At 45.2% G+C, this 16,330-nt stretch overlaps 1 protein-coding gene across 2 annotated transcripts in view; it reads right to left on the bottom strand.

Moving 5' to 3' along the window:
* Window positions 1-16,330, bottom strand: part of LRWD1 (leucine rich repeats and WD repeat domain containing 1) — a 34,833-nt gene that overhangs the window by 13,682 nt on the left and 4,821 nt on the right. The window contains exons 1-7 of one of the 2 annotated variants that reach the window (XM_075014024.1): window positions 14,999-15,084; window positions 13,330-13,564; window positions 11,752-11,871; window positions 8,143-8,295; window positions 6,070-6,210; window positions 4,270-4,593; window positions 2,521-2,647 (exon numbers count right to left, since the gene is read on the bottom strand). In XM_075014024.1, coding sequence (XP_074870125.1) covers window positions 2,521-2,647; window positions 4,270-4,593; window positions 6,070-6,210; window positions 8,143-8,295; window positions 11,752-11,850 — 844 coding nt within the window. In that variant the 5' untranslated portion in view covers window positions 11,851-11,871; window positions 13,330-13,564; window positions 14,999-15,084. Of the gene's footprint in view, window positions 1-2,520; window positions 2,648-4,269; window positions 4,594-6,069; window positions 6,211-8,142; window positions 8,296-11,751; window positions 11,872-13,329; window positions 13,565-14,998; window positions 15,085-16,330 lie in introns of those variants that run through there. The other variant, XM_075014023.1, reaches the window with a different exon arrangement.

A 16,330-nucleotide genomic window follows, 5' to 3' on the forward strand; every position in this document is an offset into this window, starting at 1 on the left:
TTGGAAGAATGAACATAATCTATGGGACACAGTCATACCAGGGTATAAATATATCAGAAGGACAGACCAGGTTGTGCCAGTGGGAGAGTGGCACTACACATAAAAGGTAAAATCAAATGAAGTAAAAACCTTGAATGATCAAAAATGTGCCACAGAATCTCTATGAATAGTAATTCCATGTTCTAATAATGCAGTAGGGATATATTATCAACCATCTACCCGAATAGTGACAGTGACTATGAAATGCTCAAGGAGCTTCGAGAGGCTATTAAAATAAAAAGCTCAGTAATAGTAGGGGATTTCAACTATCCCCAGATTGACTGAGAACATGTCACCTCAGGACGGGATGCAGAGATAATGTTTCTTGACACCCTATATGACTGCTTCTTGGAGCACCTGATTTAGCACACACAAGAGGAGAGGCAATGCTTGATTTAGTCCTAAGTGGAGCATACGAACTGGTCCAAGAGGCAAATAAAATGGACTGCTTGGAAATAGTGACCATAATGTAACAAACTTTAACATCCCTGTGGTGGGAAAAACACCTCAGCAGCTGATCTCTGTGGCATTTAATTTCAAAAAGGGGCACTCCACAAAAATGAGGGGGTTAGTTAAACAGAAATTAAAAGGTACAGTGACAAAAATAAAATAGCTGCATGGAAACTTTTCAACGACACCGTAAGAGAAGCCCAACTTAAACATATACCCAAATTAAACAAACAAAGCGAGAGAACCAAAAAAGTGCTACTGTAGCTTAAGAACCAAGTAAAAGAAGTGGTGAAAGATAAAAAGGCATCATTTAAGAAGTGGAAGTTAGATCCTAGTGAGGAAAATAGAAAGGAGAATAAACACTGTCAAATTAAATGTAAAAATATAATACAGAAAGCCAAAAAGAAGTCTGAAGAACAGCTAGCCAAAAGTTCAAAAGGTAACGGCAAAACGTTTTTAAGTACATCACAGGAAGCTTGCTAATCAACCTGTGGGGACACTAGATGATTGAGATGCTAAAGAAATGTGTGGGAGCTAGTGGTGTCCCCCAAGGGTCGGTACTGGGCCCAATCCTATTTAACAGATTTTAAAATGATTTGGAAAAGGGGGTAAAAAGTGTGGTGGCAAAATCTGCTGATGGCACTAAACTGCTCAAAATAGTTAAGAACAAAACAGGCTGTGAAGAGCTTCAAAAGGATCTCACAAAACTGGGCGACTGGGTAACACAAACTGGCAAGTGCGTTTTAATGTTGATAAATGCAGAGTAATGCACACTGGAAAAAATAAGCCCAACCATACATACAGAATGATAGGGCCTAATTTAGCCATAACCACTTGAGACAGAGCTGAGAGTCACTGTGGATAGTTCTGTGAAAACATCCACGCAGTGTGCAGTCAAAAAAAGAGACCGAATGTTAGGAATCGTTTAAAAAGGGACAGAGCCTAAGACAAATAAGCTGTGGCCACACAAATCCAAAATGCACATGGTTACTTCAAAGTTTACTACTAAAGCGCTGAAATACATATTCAGCGCCTCACTAGCATGCCAGCAGCCGAGGCACTTCGCAATTGCCGCGGCTCGACCAGACAGGGCTCCTTTTCAAAAGGACCCCAACAACTTCAAAATCCCCTTATTCCTATCTGCTGTTAGGAACAAGGGGATTTCGAAGCTGCCAGGGTCCTTTCAAAAAGAAGCCCCATCTGGATGAGCTGTGTCAATTTCGAAGTGCCTCGGCGGCCGGCATTCAAATGAGGCGCTGAATATGTATTTCAGCACTTCATTAGTAAACTTTTAAATGGCCATTTGCATGGCCATTTCGAAACTTTGGGCTAGTGTAAACATAGCCATAATATCTTATTGCCTCTGTATAGAGCCCTGGTGCACCCACAATTTGAATACTGCATACAGATGTGGTCGCCTCATCTCAGAAAACATACATTGACACTGGAAAAGGTTCAGAAAAAGGCAACAAAAATTATTAGGGGTTTGGAACAGGTGCCATATGAAGAGGAATTAAAAAGACTGGGACTTTTCAGCTTAGGAAAAAGGAGACTGGAGGGGAGATATGATAGAGGTCTATAAAATCATGACAGGTACGGAAAGAGCAAATAAGGAAAAGTTATTTACTTGCTTGCATAATATAAGAATTAGGGGTCAACAGATAGATAGCAGGTTTAAAACAAACCAAGGGAAGCTTCTCTTCACACAGTGCACAGCCAACCTGTGGAAGTCCGGGCCAGAGGATGTTGTGACCAATACTTTACCAGGGTTCAAAAAAAAACTAGATTAATTCATGAAGGATGGGTCCATCAGTGGCTGATGGGCAGGAATGGTGTCCCTGGCCTCTGTTTTCAGAGGCTGGAAATGGATGACACGAGAAGGATCACTTGATGATTACCTGCTCTTTTCACTCCCTCTCGGGTATCTGGTATTGGCCTCTGTTGGAAGACAGGATACTGGGCAAAATGGGGCTTTCGTCTATGGCTGGTCTTATTTTCTCATGCTGCCCACGTGCTGTTGAACAAACTCACCTTTCCTCGTCCCACAATCCAGTGGTGGCTCGAAGACACAAGACCAGAGCTGTGTTTTAAAATCCTCTCGGCTGTTGCCTTTACTGTGACACTGAAGAAAGTGTAATGGCTCCAAAGCGACAACATCCTGCGATAAAACTCACAGTTACAGAACACACGCTAGTGACAGGATTAGACGATAAGAAGACTCTAACTTCACAGGCCTATTTAAACAAGATTCCAGTGACTAGATCACGGGACAGGCAGATCTTTTATTCTACTCCCCTCTTCTAGGATGTCCTACAGCCTCAGATCCAGATGCTAACCCTCTCTCTCTGGGCCACTCAAATTCCCACATCCTTAAGTGTCTAGGCATGAGTGTTCCAGTCTGCATGGCATAATCTTAGGTAGCTGGGCTACAGTCCATCAGGGTTTTGAAGAAAAGGGCTCCAATTCTGTCCTATAGCTAAGATGGCTTTATGCCACAGTTATGCTCCCCTGATCCAGGGACTGGCTAAGAAATGGCCCATTTCCTGCTGTATGTTAGGGTTGCTTTAGTTTCAGATGCCTACAGCCCCAGCGGGTTCCTTTGCTAGGCAAGGATCAGTGGTGCATATACAAAATCCAGCTCTGCCTTCTTCCTCTCCAGGAGGCTCCAACACCAGGAGCAGGGGGGGTATCGGAGCACCCCATGCTGACAGTCCTCCCTTGCTGAGCTAAGCCAGCACCACTTGCTGCAGCTGCTTGCTTGTGCTTCAGCATGAGCGAAAACTGAAGTAAGGTGAAACCTGGGGCCAGGTCCTCTGGACAAGAGCCATCCTAAACCAGTCAAGGGTTCACCAAGCAAGGCTCTGTCTCACACAATGCCTCTCGCTCATTTAGAGGGACTAATCTGCCCACTCTGTGGTAACTTGAGAAAAGGAAATCACGACGCGTTCACACAACTGGCACAGGGATTTCGTCCCTCTGGCTGACTGTCCTCCACATCCCTGGGAGCTGAGCGCACAGACGGAGCCCCAAACTGGAAGGAAGCAGCATTCAGAGAGTTTAAGGCCAGAAGGACCCATCTGATCATCTAGTCCAGGAGTCAGCAACCTGAGGCTCTTTACAGAGCCACTTGCGGCTCTGGGCACTGCCGTGGCTGACTCCTCTTGGGGCTCCCTGCCCTGCCCCCGCTGAAATAATGGAACTAAACTGAATTGGTTTAATTGGTTGTACTACCTCAGAGCACTGCGTCGCTCCGTCCAGAAGGGATATTAATGTGTAACCAGTTACAATTAATTGGTAGCTGCTGGAGCAACCACAGGCACAGGGCTGACAAGCCCTGCATGTCCCATTGTGACTGGGTGGCATTGCAGCATGGCCAGAGCAGCCCTGTCGGCAGCAGGCCTAGCCTGGGAACACTACAGGCAGGGGCAGCACTCTGGCCCAACTGGAGCAGTCCCGGTCCACAGAGGCCCCAGGTGCACCGTGGACAGGGGCAGCCCAGCCCAGCTGGACTGAAGTGGCCTCCTCATCCCCATTTCATCAGTTAACCCGCTGAACTTCATTAAATGGGATTTTACATACAGTGCCCCATCCCCAGCTGTGGCCAAACCCTCATGTTTCAGAGACTGGCAACACAGCCCCTGAATACATAGTCAACTGGGGATGAGGGAAACGGAGGGAGTTATTAAAATGCCTTGAAAGGGCAGAACCTTCCTGCCCCCACTCCCCATAGGAAAGGTATGCCCACGAGGCCAAAAGCCCAACAGAGGCCGATCAACGTACCTTGTCATCCAGGTCCTTGATCGGAGTTATGCTCAGCACCCGTTTGTCCTGCTCCTGGCTTTTCTGCTCCTCTGCCAGCTGGCTGGCTCTCCTGTGGCTCTGACCTTTTCCAAGCTGCTCTCCATTCCTGTGACTTTCTTCAGCCACCTTTGCCTGCTGGTTCAATGCTCTTGGTTTATCAGGAGTCGGCTCATCCTGTGACTGACTGGACTTTTTGGGGCTAAGCACTACTTCCTCCTCAGTGGTACACTGGGAGCGGGGCCTTTTGCTTGCAGATCCCGCTGTTGAGTGGTGCCCTCTTCTCTTGCTGGGGATTAACGTGACCTACAAAACACACTGGCAATGTACTGGGGTGTTTTCTTTCCCCCCCCAGCACACCGCCAGGGTATGATTCAGAGAAAGTCTTCAGCCAAAATCAGATTCCCTTAAATGCCAAGAGATTGGGCTCCTAAATCAGACAGATCCCCTCCTGCAGAGCACCTCCAGACCAGCAAGCTACAGATGACCAAAAAACTCTCCACAGAAAGAGCCTTGCTCTTCTCTCCCTTCACCTGTGTCACTCTGCTGCTTCCAGTGGCGCTACTGCCAATTCACAGATGGTGAAAAAGAGTAGAATTGTGCCTACAGAGCTTAACACCAAGTCAAAGAAGCCAAGTGCATTGATGGGGAAACCTCAAAACAACCCCAACATCTTGGGCATCTGCCTCCTTGGTTATAGTCATTAAAAACATTCTTCCTCCAAGGAAGGTGGAAGACATTATCCAGCTATTATTCTGGATCTCCTGTGAGACTCAGCCCCCTGTATCTGAGATAATGACCCAACCTTCCCATTCCTGGGAAAGTTTAAAGCTGCCACCCGATGAAGGTGCCACCAGCTTGCAAGGCTTGTTAAAACAGCATAAAACCAAAGATGCTCCCTGAATTACGGAGTGATAAGTTTTAACGAGAGATAGCCATGTTAGTCTGTATATTAACAAACAAAACATCAGCCCTGTAGCACTTTAACAAAATAACTTATTAGGTGATGAGCTTTCATGGGAAAGACCCACTTCTTCAGATCTGAAGATAGTGCTGCACTGGAAATTCACAATGATAAGCTGTGAATGCAACTGATGAGTACTGTTGACTTTCTAAGAAAATCAATTTTTAATAAATTAACAAAATCAACCCTCCACTTCTGTTAGTTCGGATTTTCAAAAGCCAGCCTGCAACTGCTGCCAGTCAGCCCACACATGGCTGCCTTTTAGTGGTGGGTGAAACAATCCGCATACCAAGCAACCTGGTCTATTGTCTTAGGTACTGCATTAGGAGTCAGAGTTCCTGGGGTCTGTTCCTGCTACTGAGCCTTTATTTGCCCTTGTGTCTTTGCCTTGTTACTTTAGGTTGTAAGCTCCTTGGCGCATGGACATTCACCCTATACGCATACATCAGAATCACCAGGGGCTCTTGATTGCTGGGGCATTACCCTAATACAAATTGTTCATAGCAGCAATAATCTTGTACTGGACTTCGCAGAGATCCTTCTGGACAAAAATAAAAACATGTCTGGAATGAGCTGTTCTTACTTCTTTGATGAGGCTGCAAATGATCCTGCTAAGATCTCCTGGCTGTGGAATCCTGAGTAGAGAAACCCGCTACCTGCATGCAGTTTTGTTAAATCAAGATCAGAAAGGTGACCTCCGTGCAATGTGTAAAAGCCAGCGGGAAAAGCAGTAGTGCATGGTCCCTACTCGTTAACACTCTATTCTTCTTTAAAAAACATGAGTGTTTTACCTAGAAGAATCCCTGGAGAGACCTTACCTGTGCAATATCCTCTCCCACCTCCCTGGGGTTTTCTGTTGTCTCCTCCTCATTAGCTTCCACCCTTTCTTGTGGTTCAGGATTTGTGTTTTCTTCCTGTCCCAGCAAGGATGCCAACAACTCCTCTGCAATCATTTTCACCTAACATTGCACGGATATTTTTAAAAGGCATGAATTCAAAGAGAACAAAAAAGGAACATCCCAACTCAAATCTGCAACCACAGGGTTTGGCGGCTGGGCTTTTAGGGGGAGTGTTTTGTTTTTAACATTTGTTTCCATTAGATATTTTGTGTGTACTGGTGCAAGGACCCTGGGCTGACAAGTGGGGAGACTGAAGCCCTCTCTGTTGTCACAGAATTCGTCCAGCATGTGAAGCACCAGTGCAAGATGCCACATGCTGCCATCCTCCTGGGCCTCATTTCTGACACACAGAGACCACAGCTAAGAGGTTAGAATTTGACCTCATTCCGTCTACAACTTCTCTTCTGCGGCCAGCAACTAGGGTCAGTCATGGTAGTTTAAAAAGCGCTCTTTTCAGAATCAGAGAACTGACCATAGTGAGCCTAGAAGAAAACTGGTGAGATAATGAAAGGATAGCCAGTTGAAACCAGTTATTAGCCAAACACCGGTGCATCTGAGCAACAATTCCGACTCATCTATCAAGTGGAGTACATGGATACTGTGAATAGCAAGTGACCTGAGAGACCAAAGTATGCAGGCAGAAATGAGAGATTAAGTGAATTTTCTGCATTAGCACAGCAGAGTTCTGCACTGTGTGGTGAAATACAAGCCTGTTTGACTGCAATCTTAACCTCCACGTAGGAATTCTGCCAATATGGCCGTGTCTACACTACAAAAATAACTTGAAAGGTGCTTAATTTGAAGTACAACTTTGAAGTAAAAAACTTCAACATAGCGCATCTGCACATACCCTACTTCGAAGTTAAACTTTGAAGTAGGACACTACTCCATACCCGGGAATGGAGTAAGGACTTTGAAGTTGGGCTCCCTACTTCGAAGTAAGGGAAAATGTGTGTAGACTCCCTGCTGGCTACTTTGATGTAGTGCCTAACTTGGAAGTTAATTTCAAAGTTAGTTGCTAGTGTAGACACACCCTGACCGTGTCTACACTAGCCCAAAACTTCGGAATGGCCATGCAAATGGCCATTTCGAAGTTTACTAATGAAGCGCTGAAATACATATTCAGCACCTCACTAGAACGCCGGCAGCTGCGGCACTCCGAAATTGCCACAGCTCACCGCCACATGGCTCGTCCGGATTGGGGTCCTTTTTGAAAGGACCCCACCAACTTCGAAATCTTCTTATTCCTATCTGATGTTGGGTCCTTTCCAAAAGAAGCCCCGTCTGGACAAGCCGTGGGGCAGCAAGCCGTGGCAATTTTGAAGTGACACGGCCACTGGCATTCTGATGAGGTGCTGAATATGTATTTCAGCCCTTCATTAGTAAACTTCGAAATGGCCATTTGCATGGCCATTCCGAAGTTTTGGGATAACGTAGACGTAGCCCCTATGTGTTTTGTTTTATTAGGTATGTCTGTGCCATGTGGACCAATCACCCCAATCTGTTACTGATGGCAACGGGGGTCACCCTGAGGAAGGAATGCAGAAGCAATAAACCTAGACAAAGAACAGATGGAGGTCCACGGTGCATGCAATTAAAGCATTCCACATAAATAAATGGGTATACTTTCCTCTGGCGGTACACACACAGTTGCCTTCAGCTTTAATAAGCCGTGAATACACAGTGGCTGCCATTAAAATCATTTGTCACTTGCAATGACTACAACATTTCTAATATTTAATCACTTACTTCGATCACTGTAACTACTGAAGAGTAGAAAACAAAAACAGTAAAGATGGTCGCTGCATTTGGAATGGAATTTATTGCTGATACTTGTATAACAGCCACAGCTATTTAGCAAGGAAACCAAAGACTGATACTATCAGTTGCAGGAGCCCCAGATCACAGATCACCAGAGCAACTTAGGAAATGTAGGTGCAGAATCCTGGCTTTGGACAACTCAGCAAAAGCACTGAAAGTTCAGATACTTACCCTCCATCGGGTAAATTCACTGAGGGAGCTGGGTCCGTATATGACATGAGTTTGTGCAGACTTCAAAAACTTTTTCTTGATGAACTTCACATGCTCTGCCGAAAACTTCTCAGGGAGTTGGCTTCGGAAATTCTTCTCCCAGTGAGCTGTGACCTAAGCAGAGAGATTTGGTTTACTGAAGTACGCCCATTAAATCTTCCAGAAATCGCCAAAGCCTGGGCCCCGACACACTCTGCCTGCCATTTACTCGGTCAGGGGTTTGTATGATGATCTCAGCAACTTTGGATGCGGCAAGAGGATTTGTTGGCATACTTTGTGTTTTTACTTGAAAGGGGCATCCTGGAAGTAGCTGTAAATAAATGATATATTTGCATAGCACCTTTACTAATGAAGGACCTCAAACTGCTTTACAAAGTAAAGGTCCAATCCTGCAGAGGCTTACACACTACTATATTTACTCATGTGAGTAGTCTCAAAGAGTACATTTATAAAGATCCGTATGTGCTGGCAGGGTTGGCCCTGTATGTATTACAGACCATACCAATTATACACATTCAGGAATCAGACCACTCAATGCAGTTGTATCTGAAGTAAGCAGGCAGCAGCTGCAACCACAGTAACCCTACGTCACAGTGGAGGAGAGGATGTTTTGACTTTGGCAATAGAGCAAACTGAGAAACACTGCGAACATTCAGTATCTTTTCAAAGCAGACAGCACCCTCCTCATGGCAATCCTGCCCAGAAAGATGAGGGGCTGAGCAGCGCTCGCCAGCACTGGAACTGCTTGCATCAGGAAGCCTTGGTATTACAAGCCTGCGGTTCAGAGCTTTACTCCCTTCCCAGCGCTGACTCTCTGTGCCAGAGCTATTTTAGGAGAGTGTGCTAAGAGCCAAGTGAGCGTAATGGAAATGGCAAAAAACACTGTCTTTTGCTGTAGAATGTTATCCATACACGTGCTCACAAAATGCCTCACAGGGAGCATCAGCCAAAGGTCTTTTGGAAAGACAGAGAGAGAGAGAGAGAGCGTTCTAAACAAAAGGGAGAGAGCAAACCTAACAGTAAATCCGAGTTCTCTGTGTGTGTGTGTGTGTGTGTGAGAGACAGTAAATCTGAGGTCTCTGTGTGTGTGTGTGTGAGAGCGAGAGAGAGAGAGAGACAGTAAATCTGAGGGGTGTGTGTGTGAGACAGAGAGAGAGAGAGACAGTAAATCTGAGGTCTGTGTGTGTGTGTGAGAGAGAGAGAGAGAGAGAGAGTAAATCTGAGGTCTGTGTGTGTGAGTGTGAGAGAGAGAGAGAACTGGAGAAAATCATGGTGTATGTTAGACGAGCTCTGTTTTAGACCTCAACTGGGCTGTTATGTCAAATTCAGGGGGGTCCTTTAACACAGTGGTTCTTGATGCGGAGTATCCATACAGTAAACCCTTGAAACTGCGCCTGTCAGGGCAGCCACGAGTCAGACTGCCACTCCTGACAGGAGCAGGGAAACCTGACTCAGGGCTGCCATCCCTGACAGGAGCAGTTTCCCACTCCTGTCAGGGGCAGCAGTTGCATTAACACAAGACAGACGTGACTTAGCTGCACATCTCTCAAGGGTTTACTGTACCCCAGAGATACACATAGATCTTTCACAGGGTACATCAACTCATCTAGATAGTTGCCTAGTTTTACACCAGTCTACATCAAAAGCACTAGTGCAGTCAGTCCAAACTAAAATTTCATACAATTTTTATATACTGCTCTGCATACTATACACTGAAATGTAATGGAAATATTTACAGTCCAATTGATTTATTTAACAATTATATGGTAAAATGAATCAAATAGCAATTTCTCAGCACTAGTATCCTGTGACACTTGCATATTTTAGGTCTGATTGTGTACCCAAGTAGTTATTAAGTGAGGCGAAACCTGGGGGTGAGGCTGGAAAAATCAGACTCCTGAAAAGGGTACAGTTGAAAGGCTGAAAGCCACATATTTATGGGTTGTTGCAGGAGCCCAGAACAGTGGAAGACCCCTGAGACACAACACCTCAGCCACATCCATTTACCACCAGCTGTAAAGGAATCTAATAATATCTAATAATATATCTAATCTAATCTCCTCCCCTGCTCCCACAGTGGGAATCCCAAGTGGGAAGATCCTGCAGCTTTGTGGCCCCGATGCACCAGCAGAGTTAGTATACAGCGAACCCCAAAATTGGGGCCCTTGTCTTGTCATGTTGGTTTAAACTGGGGGAACTGGATAGTCATGAAGGCTGGGTGGAGTGAGCATAAGGAAGCTCATGAGGGCAATCATTAAATGCAGAGAACAGGCGACTTGAAGTCTTTACAAGGACTGTTCACATGGCAGCTGAAACGGTGCTACTGTATTTAAATAGGCATGGTTTAGTGAAGGTCAGGGTCTGTGGGGTTAACCTCAATATTGTATCGACTGCAGAGCCTCTGAGTTACCAACTGACCAGTAACACCAGAGTTACCAAGTGACCAGTCCAACCACGCACCTCATTTGGAACCAGTGGTTCACAATCAGGCAGCAAGCAGCAGAGACAAAACAAACAAACAAAAAAAGCAAAGACAGTACCATGTTAAATGAATTTCTTTTTAATAGGGAAGGTTTATAAAAAGATTCAGCAGTAGCCATGTTTGTCTGCTTCAGCAAAAACAACAAAGAATCCTGTGGCACCATAGGGAGCATCTACACACCAAGGTTATTTTGGAGTAACAGCTGCCATTCCAAAATAACTTTTCAAGTGTCTACACAGCACAACTGCTATTTTGAAATAGCGGCCAGCTTAGTACAAATGTTGTAAGCCTCATTGTACGAGAAATAGCGCTTATTTCAAAACAGATATAAATAGATATTATAGATCATTATATATCATATATGTCAGGATTATAGATCATTATAAATAGATATTTCAAAAGAGGGACTTTGTAGACAAGGTATAGAGATTATTTTGAAATAAGCTCTATTGCATCTGATGCTCTATTTTGAAACAGCTAAGTGCTACTTAAATAAATAAACATATGGAGATACACATTTCATAGAGCTGGAAGGGACCTTAGGAGGTCATTGAGTCCAGCCTGCTGCCCTCTTGGCAGGACCAAGCACCATCCCCCTCCCTTTTTTTTTTTTCAAAAAAATAAGAAGTTTTCTTTACCCCCCCATTGACCCCTTCAAGGATTGAACTTGCAACCCTAGGTTTAACAAGCAAATGCACAAACCACTCAGCTACCCCTCCCTCCAGTTTACAATGCATTTTGCATGTATATGCACTATTTCAGAACAAGCTATTCTGAAAAATCACTACCAGAACAGCTTGAGCCCACTTTGTCAGATAAAGTGCCACCAAACTCCTTGCTGGTTTTGATAAAAAAATTTTATTTGACAAATCAGGAAATTGTTTCTGTGCTTCCTTCATTGAAATTGAGACGGTTCAAAGCAGCATTTTCTTCTGCCCAGTAAAGTTTCAAACCTGTACTTAGTCAATGTTCACTTGTAAACTTTTGAAAGAACTAAAATGTTTTGTTCGGAGTTATGAACAACGCTCCCATTCCCTTTGTAACTCTGAGTTTCTGCATGCATGTCTAGGAAACAGTACATGTCTTACCTTGCTGGTCAGCTCTCGGCTGTTGACAACTCTCACATGATTAGCTAATTTGGTTATATCCTTGCCATTGAGCAGCCGAAGATTTTGTAAAAGAAACATGACCTTATAGTCATCATTGGTCTAGAAAACAAATAGAATATTTGCATGATGGCAGCACACGCATGATATCCACTTGAACAAATAATCATTTATTTGTTTGTTCTTAATTACAAATCCACCAGGAAGAAAACTGAGTATGTTTATTCCACTAAGTGCACTTAAAACAATTGAGCACCATTCAAGTCTTCCAGAGCACATGCTCCGTTTACAAGTAAAAGCATGTTCCTGATTGCCAGCCGGGCAAACTCAATCTGCCATCTGAAGGTCAAGTGAGGCTCTTTCCTGTTCCTACAACACCAGGGGTGCGTCTACACTAGCTGGCTACTTCGAAGTAGCTGGCACAACATCGAAATAGCATGCGTCGCATCTACACGTGCTGTGAGCTATTTCGATGTTGAAATCGACGTTAGGTGGCGAGACATCGAAATCGCTATTCCTATCCGAAGATGGGAATAGCGCCCTACTTCGACGTTCAACATCGAAGTAGGGCGTGTGAAGACAATCCACGTCCCGCTACATCAAAATAGTGGGGTCCTCCATGGTGGCCGTCAGCTGAGGGGTTGAGAGATGCTCTGTCCAGCCCCTATGGGGCTCTATGGTTGCCGCATGCAGCAGCCCTTAGCCCAGGGCTTCTGGCTGCTGGGGGTCTATGCTGCGTGCATGGGCTCTGCAACCGGTTGTTGGCTCTGTGGATCTCGTGCTGTGCAGGGCGAGTGTGTCTGGGAGGGGCCCTTTAAGGGAGCGGCTTGGGGCTTTGCTGGCCCCTTATTTCGACAGGGAGCACTTGTGTGTGTGGACGCTCCGCATTTCCTTCTGGGGCGGCTCCTTTCGACGTTCTCCATCGTTACTTTGACGTTAAACGTCGACGGCACCAGCCCTGGAGGACGTGTAGATGATATGTGTCTAAGTAGCCTATTTCGATGTTCTTATGTCAAAATAGGCTACTTCAATGTAGTGTGCTAGTGTAGACGTAGGCCAGGAGTAAAATCTCTGCCAGTAGCTACCCCAGAGGCAGAATTTGCTCCTGCAAGCCGAATTCAGTTAACTCTTCGCTGAGGATTCCCCTTGCTCTCCCGTAGCTGTGGCATGTCTGCAGCATTACACGGAGCACCAAGAGTAGTTGTGTCCCTCTGGTCTTTCTCTCACTTAGCACATCCACAGCACTTTCCATCTTCAAAGCACTGCTCAAAGGAGTCATGTTAGAACAGGCTGCACAAGGGATGGGGTGGAGGGAGAGGACCATTCCTGGAGCTGCCCACATGGTCCAACACACAGGAAACCTGGCTCTGCCACTGGCATGCTGGGTGATCCTCCAAGTGCCCCAGTTTCCTCATCTGTACAACAAGGATCATGCTACTGACCTCCTTTGTAAAGCACTTTGAGCTCTATGGCTGAAGAGTGCTGTACAAAGTACTATTATTATTTACTTCCCATTCAACATGCTGCTTATCACATAAGGATGGAAACTGTATCACTCACGGTCAAGTACACATTATTTTCATAGTTGAGCTCCTCCAGCAGCGGGAACTGCTTCAGGGCAGTCACATCTTCCAGCTGGTTGTTACTGCAGTTTAGGATACGCAGGCCTGGCAAGCTTAGATTAGTTGGTAGCTTTTCCAACGCATTATCAGAGAGATCAAGATTTTGCAGATGTCTTAGACGGGAAAACAATCGTGGGTCTAAGTCTCCAGCCCTTAGCTGTAGTTTGGATAAACTGAAACGAAACCAAAACAAAACAGGTACTGTCTCCAGTAAACCCAAAGGTAAGGACAAAGGTGGACACACATCTGACTTTTAAAGGCTATAAAAACTTGCTGAGCAAATCTGTCAGACCCAAACTTTGAGTTTAGCACTACAGTTTTGAAGCACAAATCTGAAGACAACGAGGAGAGAACTGTTATGTGTAATTTCCAAGTTTCGTGTGCGGCCATTGCTGAGGCAAAACCTCCATCTGTTAGTTACTGAGAAAATATGATATTCCCAATTCACTGATACTAAACAGTGGAATGACTGTATCTTAATTCCCAGGCTGTGCACTCATTGTCTCAGTACACAAGTTCTTGTTCCTATGAAAACCTACCACCCACACTATTCCATATCCTATAATAACAATTATTATTGTAATTGTATCGTACTTTGATGCTGAGTTCTTTGAATTCACTTCTTTCAGGGTTTGCATTCTACTTCTGGAACACTACTTCCAAAAGAGAACTAACATAACAGAGCTGCTTTCTCATCAGGCTGTGTCTACTTTATCTATTTACACTACATACATGGCAGCCATACTTATCAGATACACTGTATTTTTCATGCATCTCATACCACTATGCTAAATCTTGCATGAAGTTCCTTTCGACATTCCCCATCCCTGAGCAGTTTTTAAATGACTGACTCGCTCCCCCGCCCCAGAAAAATAATGTTTACGTCCAATAAATAAATCTATAAATAAATAAATAAGTGCTACAAAAGGGTTCTCCTGCCCAACATGGAATTCTGCCTCCAGGTCTATGACAGCCTGAGGCACAGAAAGGGCAGACTCCTCTTCTGGAACAAGCAGAGGTTTAAAGACGTTGTGAACAACTGGTCCTAAGGTGATCCATGCCACTGGAGAAATGGGAAATTCTCTTTCTAAGGGGATGCAAGTCCTTTCCCACCTGACATATCATGAGAATTAGGGTCAGACTGGTCTGATTAAACTAAGGATGTAAAACACCGTTTAATTAGTTCACCAGCTAAATGTTAAATTTAATCAGTTATCCCACTAAACGGGGAGGGCTGCTCCTGGCTGCCCGGGTTGGCATCCAGCCACCTCATCCAGGTTGGCATGACCTCCCCTTCCCCATGGCACCCCCACGTGGTTGAGCAGACCTCCGCTCACAATGGGTAAGGGGCTGCTCCACCCCTCCCCCCCAGTTAACCCACCAGTTAAGCATAATCAGTAAGCCTCATCCATTTAGGTAGAGGTTTTTCCATTAACAATTAACATCCCTTGATTAAACTTTTCACCACGCCCCACAAGATAGGAACTGCTTCCTGGCGGTTCACGCCTTGTGCTAGAGCAGCTACACTTTCATTTTTTAAAGGACTGTAGATCCAGCAGCTCTGATTATAAAGACATGAACCCAGGGTGAGTAACTAGAAGAACAACCTGCTCCCATTTATCTCCAGAGCTGTCACCACTGAAGCCCAATGAGGTCAGCACTGTAGCTGATCAATGCATGTGCTCAGCCTGCGTGACAATCAGAGTCCAGGCCCTACAAGTGGAGAACAAGAGGTTGGAACTGAACAGAATAAGTAGCAGAATCAATGGACTGTACATAAAGTTATTGTGTCATAAAAACACACTAAGTTGGTCTTTTACGAACGCTTGACATGTTCTAAACTTAATAATCGTTATGAGATATGCATGCAAGTTATGATTGTGTGTACATAAGGAACTGTGCTCATAAACGTCTCCTCCATCTCAGAGAACAATGAATGGCCAGACAGGAAGAGGTACCTCCCAATCAAAGAATTTCACATAACCAATAATGATCCTTTTACAGTGGAAGGGTCTGAAGCAGTGTTCCTTCTCATTTTTATGCCCATATGCAGAATAAATTTTATGTGTGCCAGTATGGAGGTGATGTGTGGACACATAATGTCCAGATTGTTGCACCTCACAAAACTCACTGTACACATGGACGGTGTGTGACGAGGGTGGGTAGAGAGGTTAAGACTGTGGAAGGGGGCTCAAGGCTGCAGCAGAGGGTTGCAGTGTATGTGGGGTTGGGGGTGGAAATGAGGATTCTGGCTGGGGATGTAGGCTCTCAGGCAGGTGAGAAGTTTGGAGGGGGTGCAGGCTGCTCCAGGGAAAGAGGACTGCCTTCAGCCCAGTCTCACCGCAGAAGCTCAGGGACAGGTGAGACGTGCATCTCCTGGTTGCTGTAACTCCAGCAAGGCCTGGCCAGGGAGGTTGCTACTCCATGGCCCTGGTATCTCCAGGCTAGACTTGGGGGGTGGACCAGCAAGCACAGACAACCCTCCCCTGGCCACAGCAGGTCTGTACTGAGGCTAGCAGGAAGAGGTGCCTCTTTCTTCTGAAGCTGGTCCAGGACATCTCTCCCCATCACAGCCCTGAGCCCCTGAACAGGACTTAACAGACAGCTACATGGCTGCACAGCTTAGAGAGACCCGTGGTCTGAAGTGAAAGATGTTCAAAAACTGAGGGACAGCCTTGAGACACAGGGCTGTCCCTAAAACACCAGAACCAGAGGAAACTGTTCAAAGGCAACAGGTAATTTGTAGCAGAAAAGGGCAGTTGTCCTATAGGGAAGTGTATTAAAGCCTGAAGTTGTGTCTTTACATCGATTTACTGCGTATCATGTCTATGTTTGCTCTCCTTTACAATTTCTCCTCTGACTCTGTAGTTTTGCTATTAAATAAACCTCTGCAGGTCTCTGTTATGCTGTGAAGAGTGCATGCACCAACATAAACTGAT

The sequence above is a fragment of the Carettochelys insculpta genome, chromosome 19, assembly GCF_033958435.1.
Source record: "Carettochelys insculpta isolate YL-2023 chromosome 19, ASM3395843v1, whole genome shotgun sequence".
NCBI classification, from domain to species: domain Eukaryota; kingdom Metazoa; phylum Chordata; order Testudines; family Carettochelyidae; genus Carettochelys; species Carettochelys insculpta.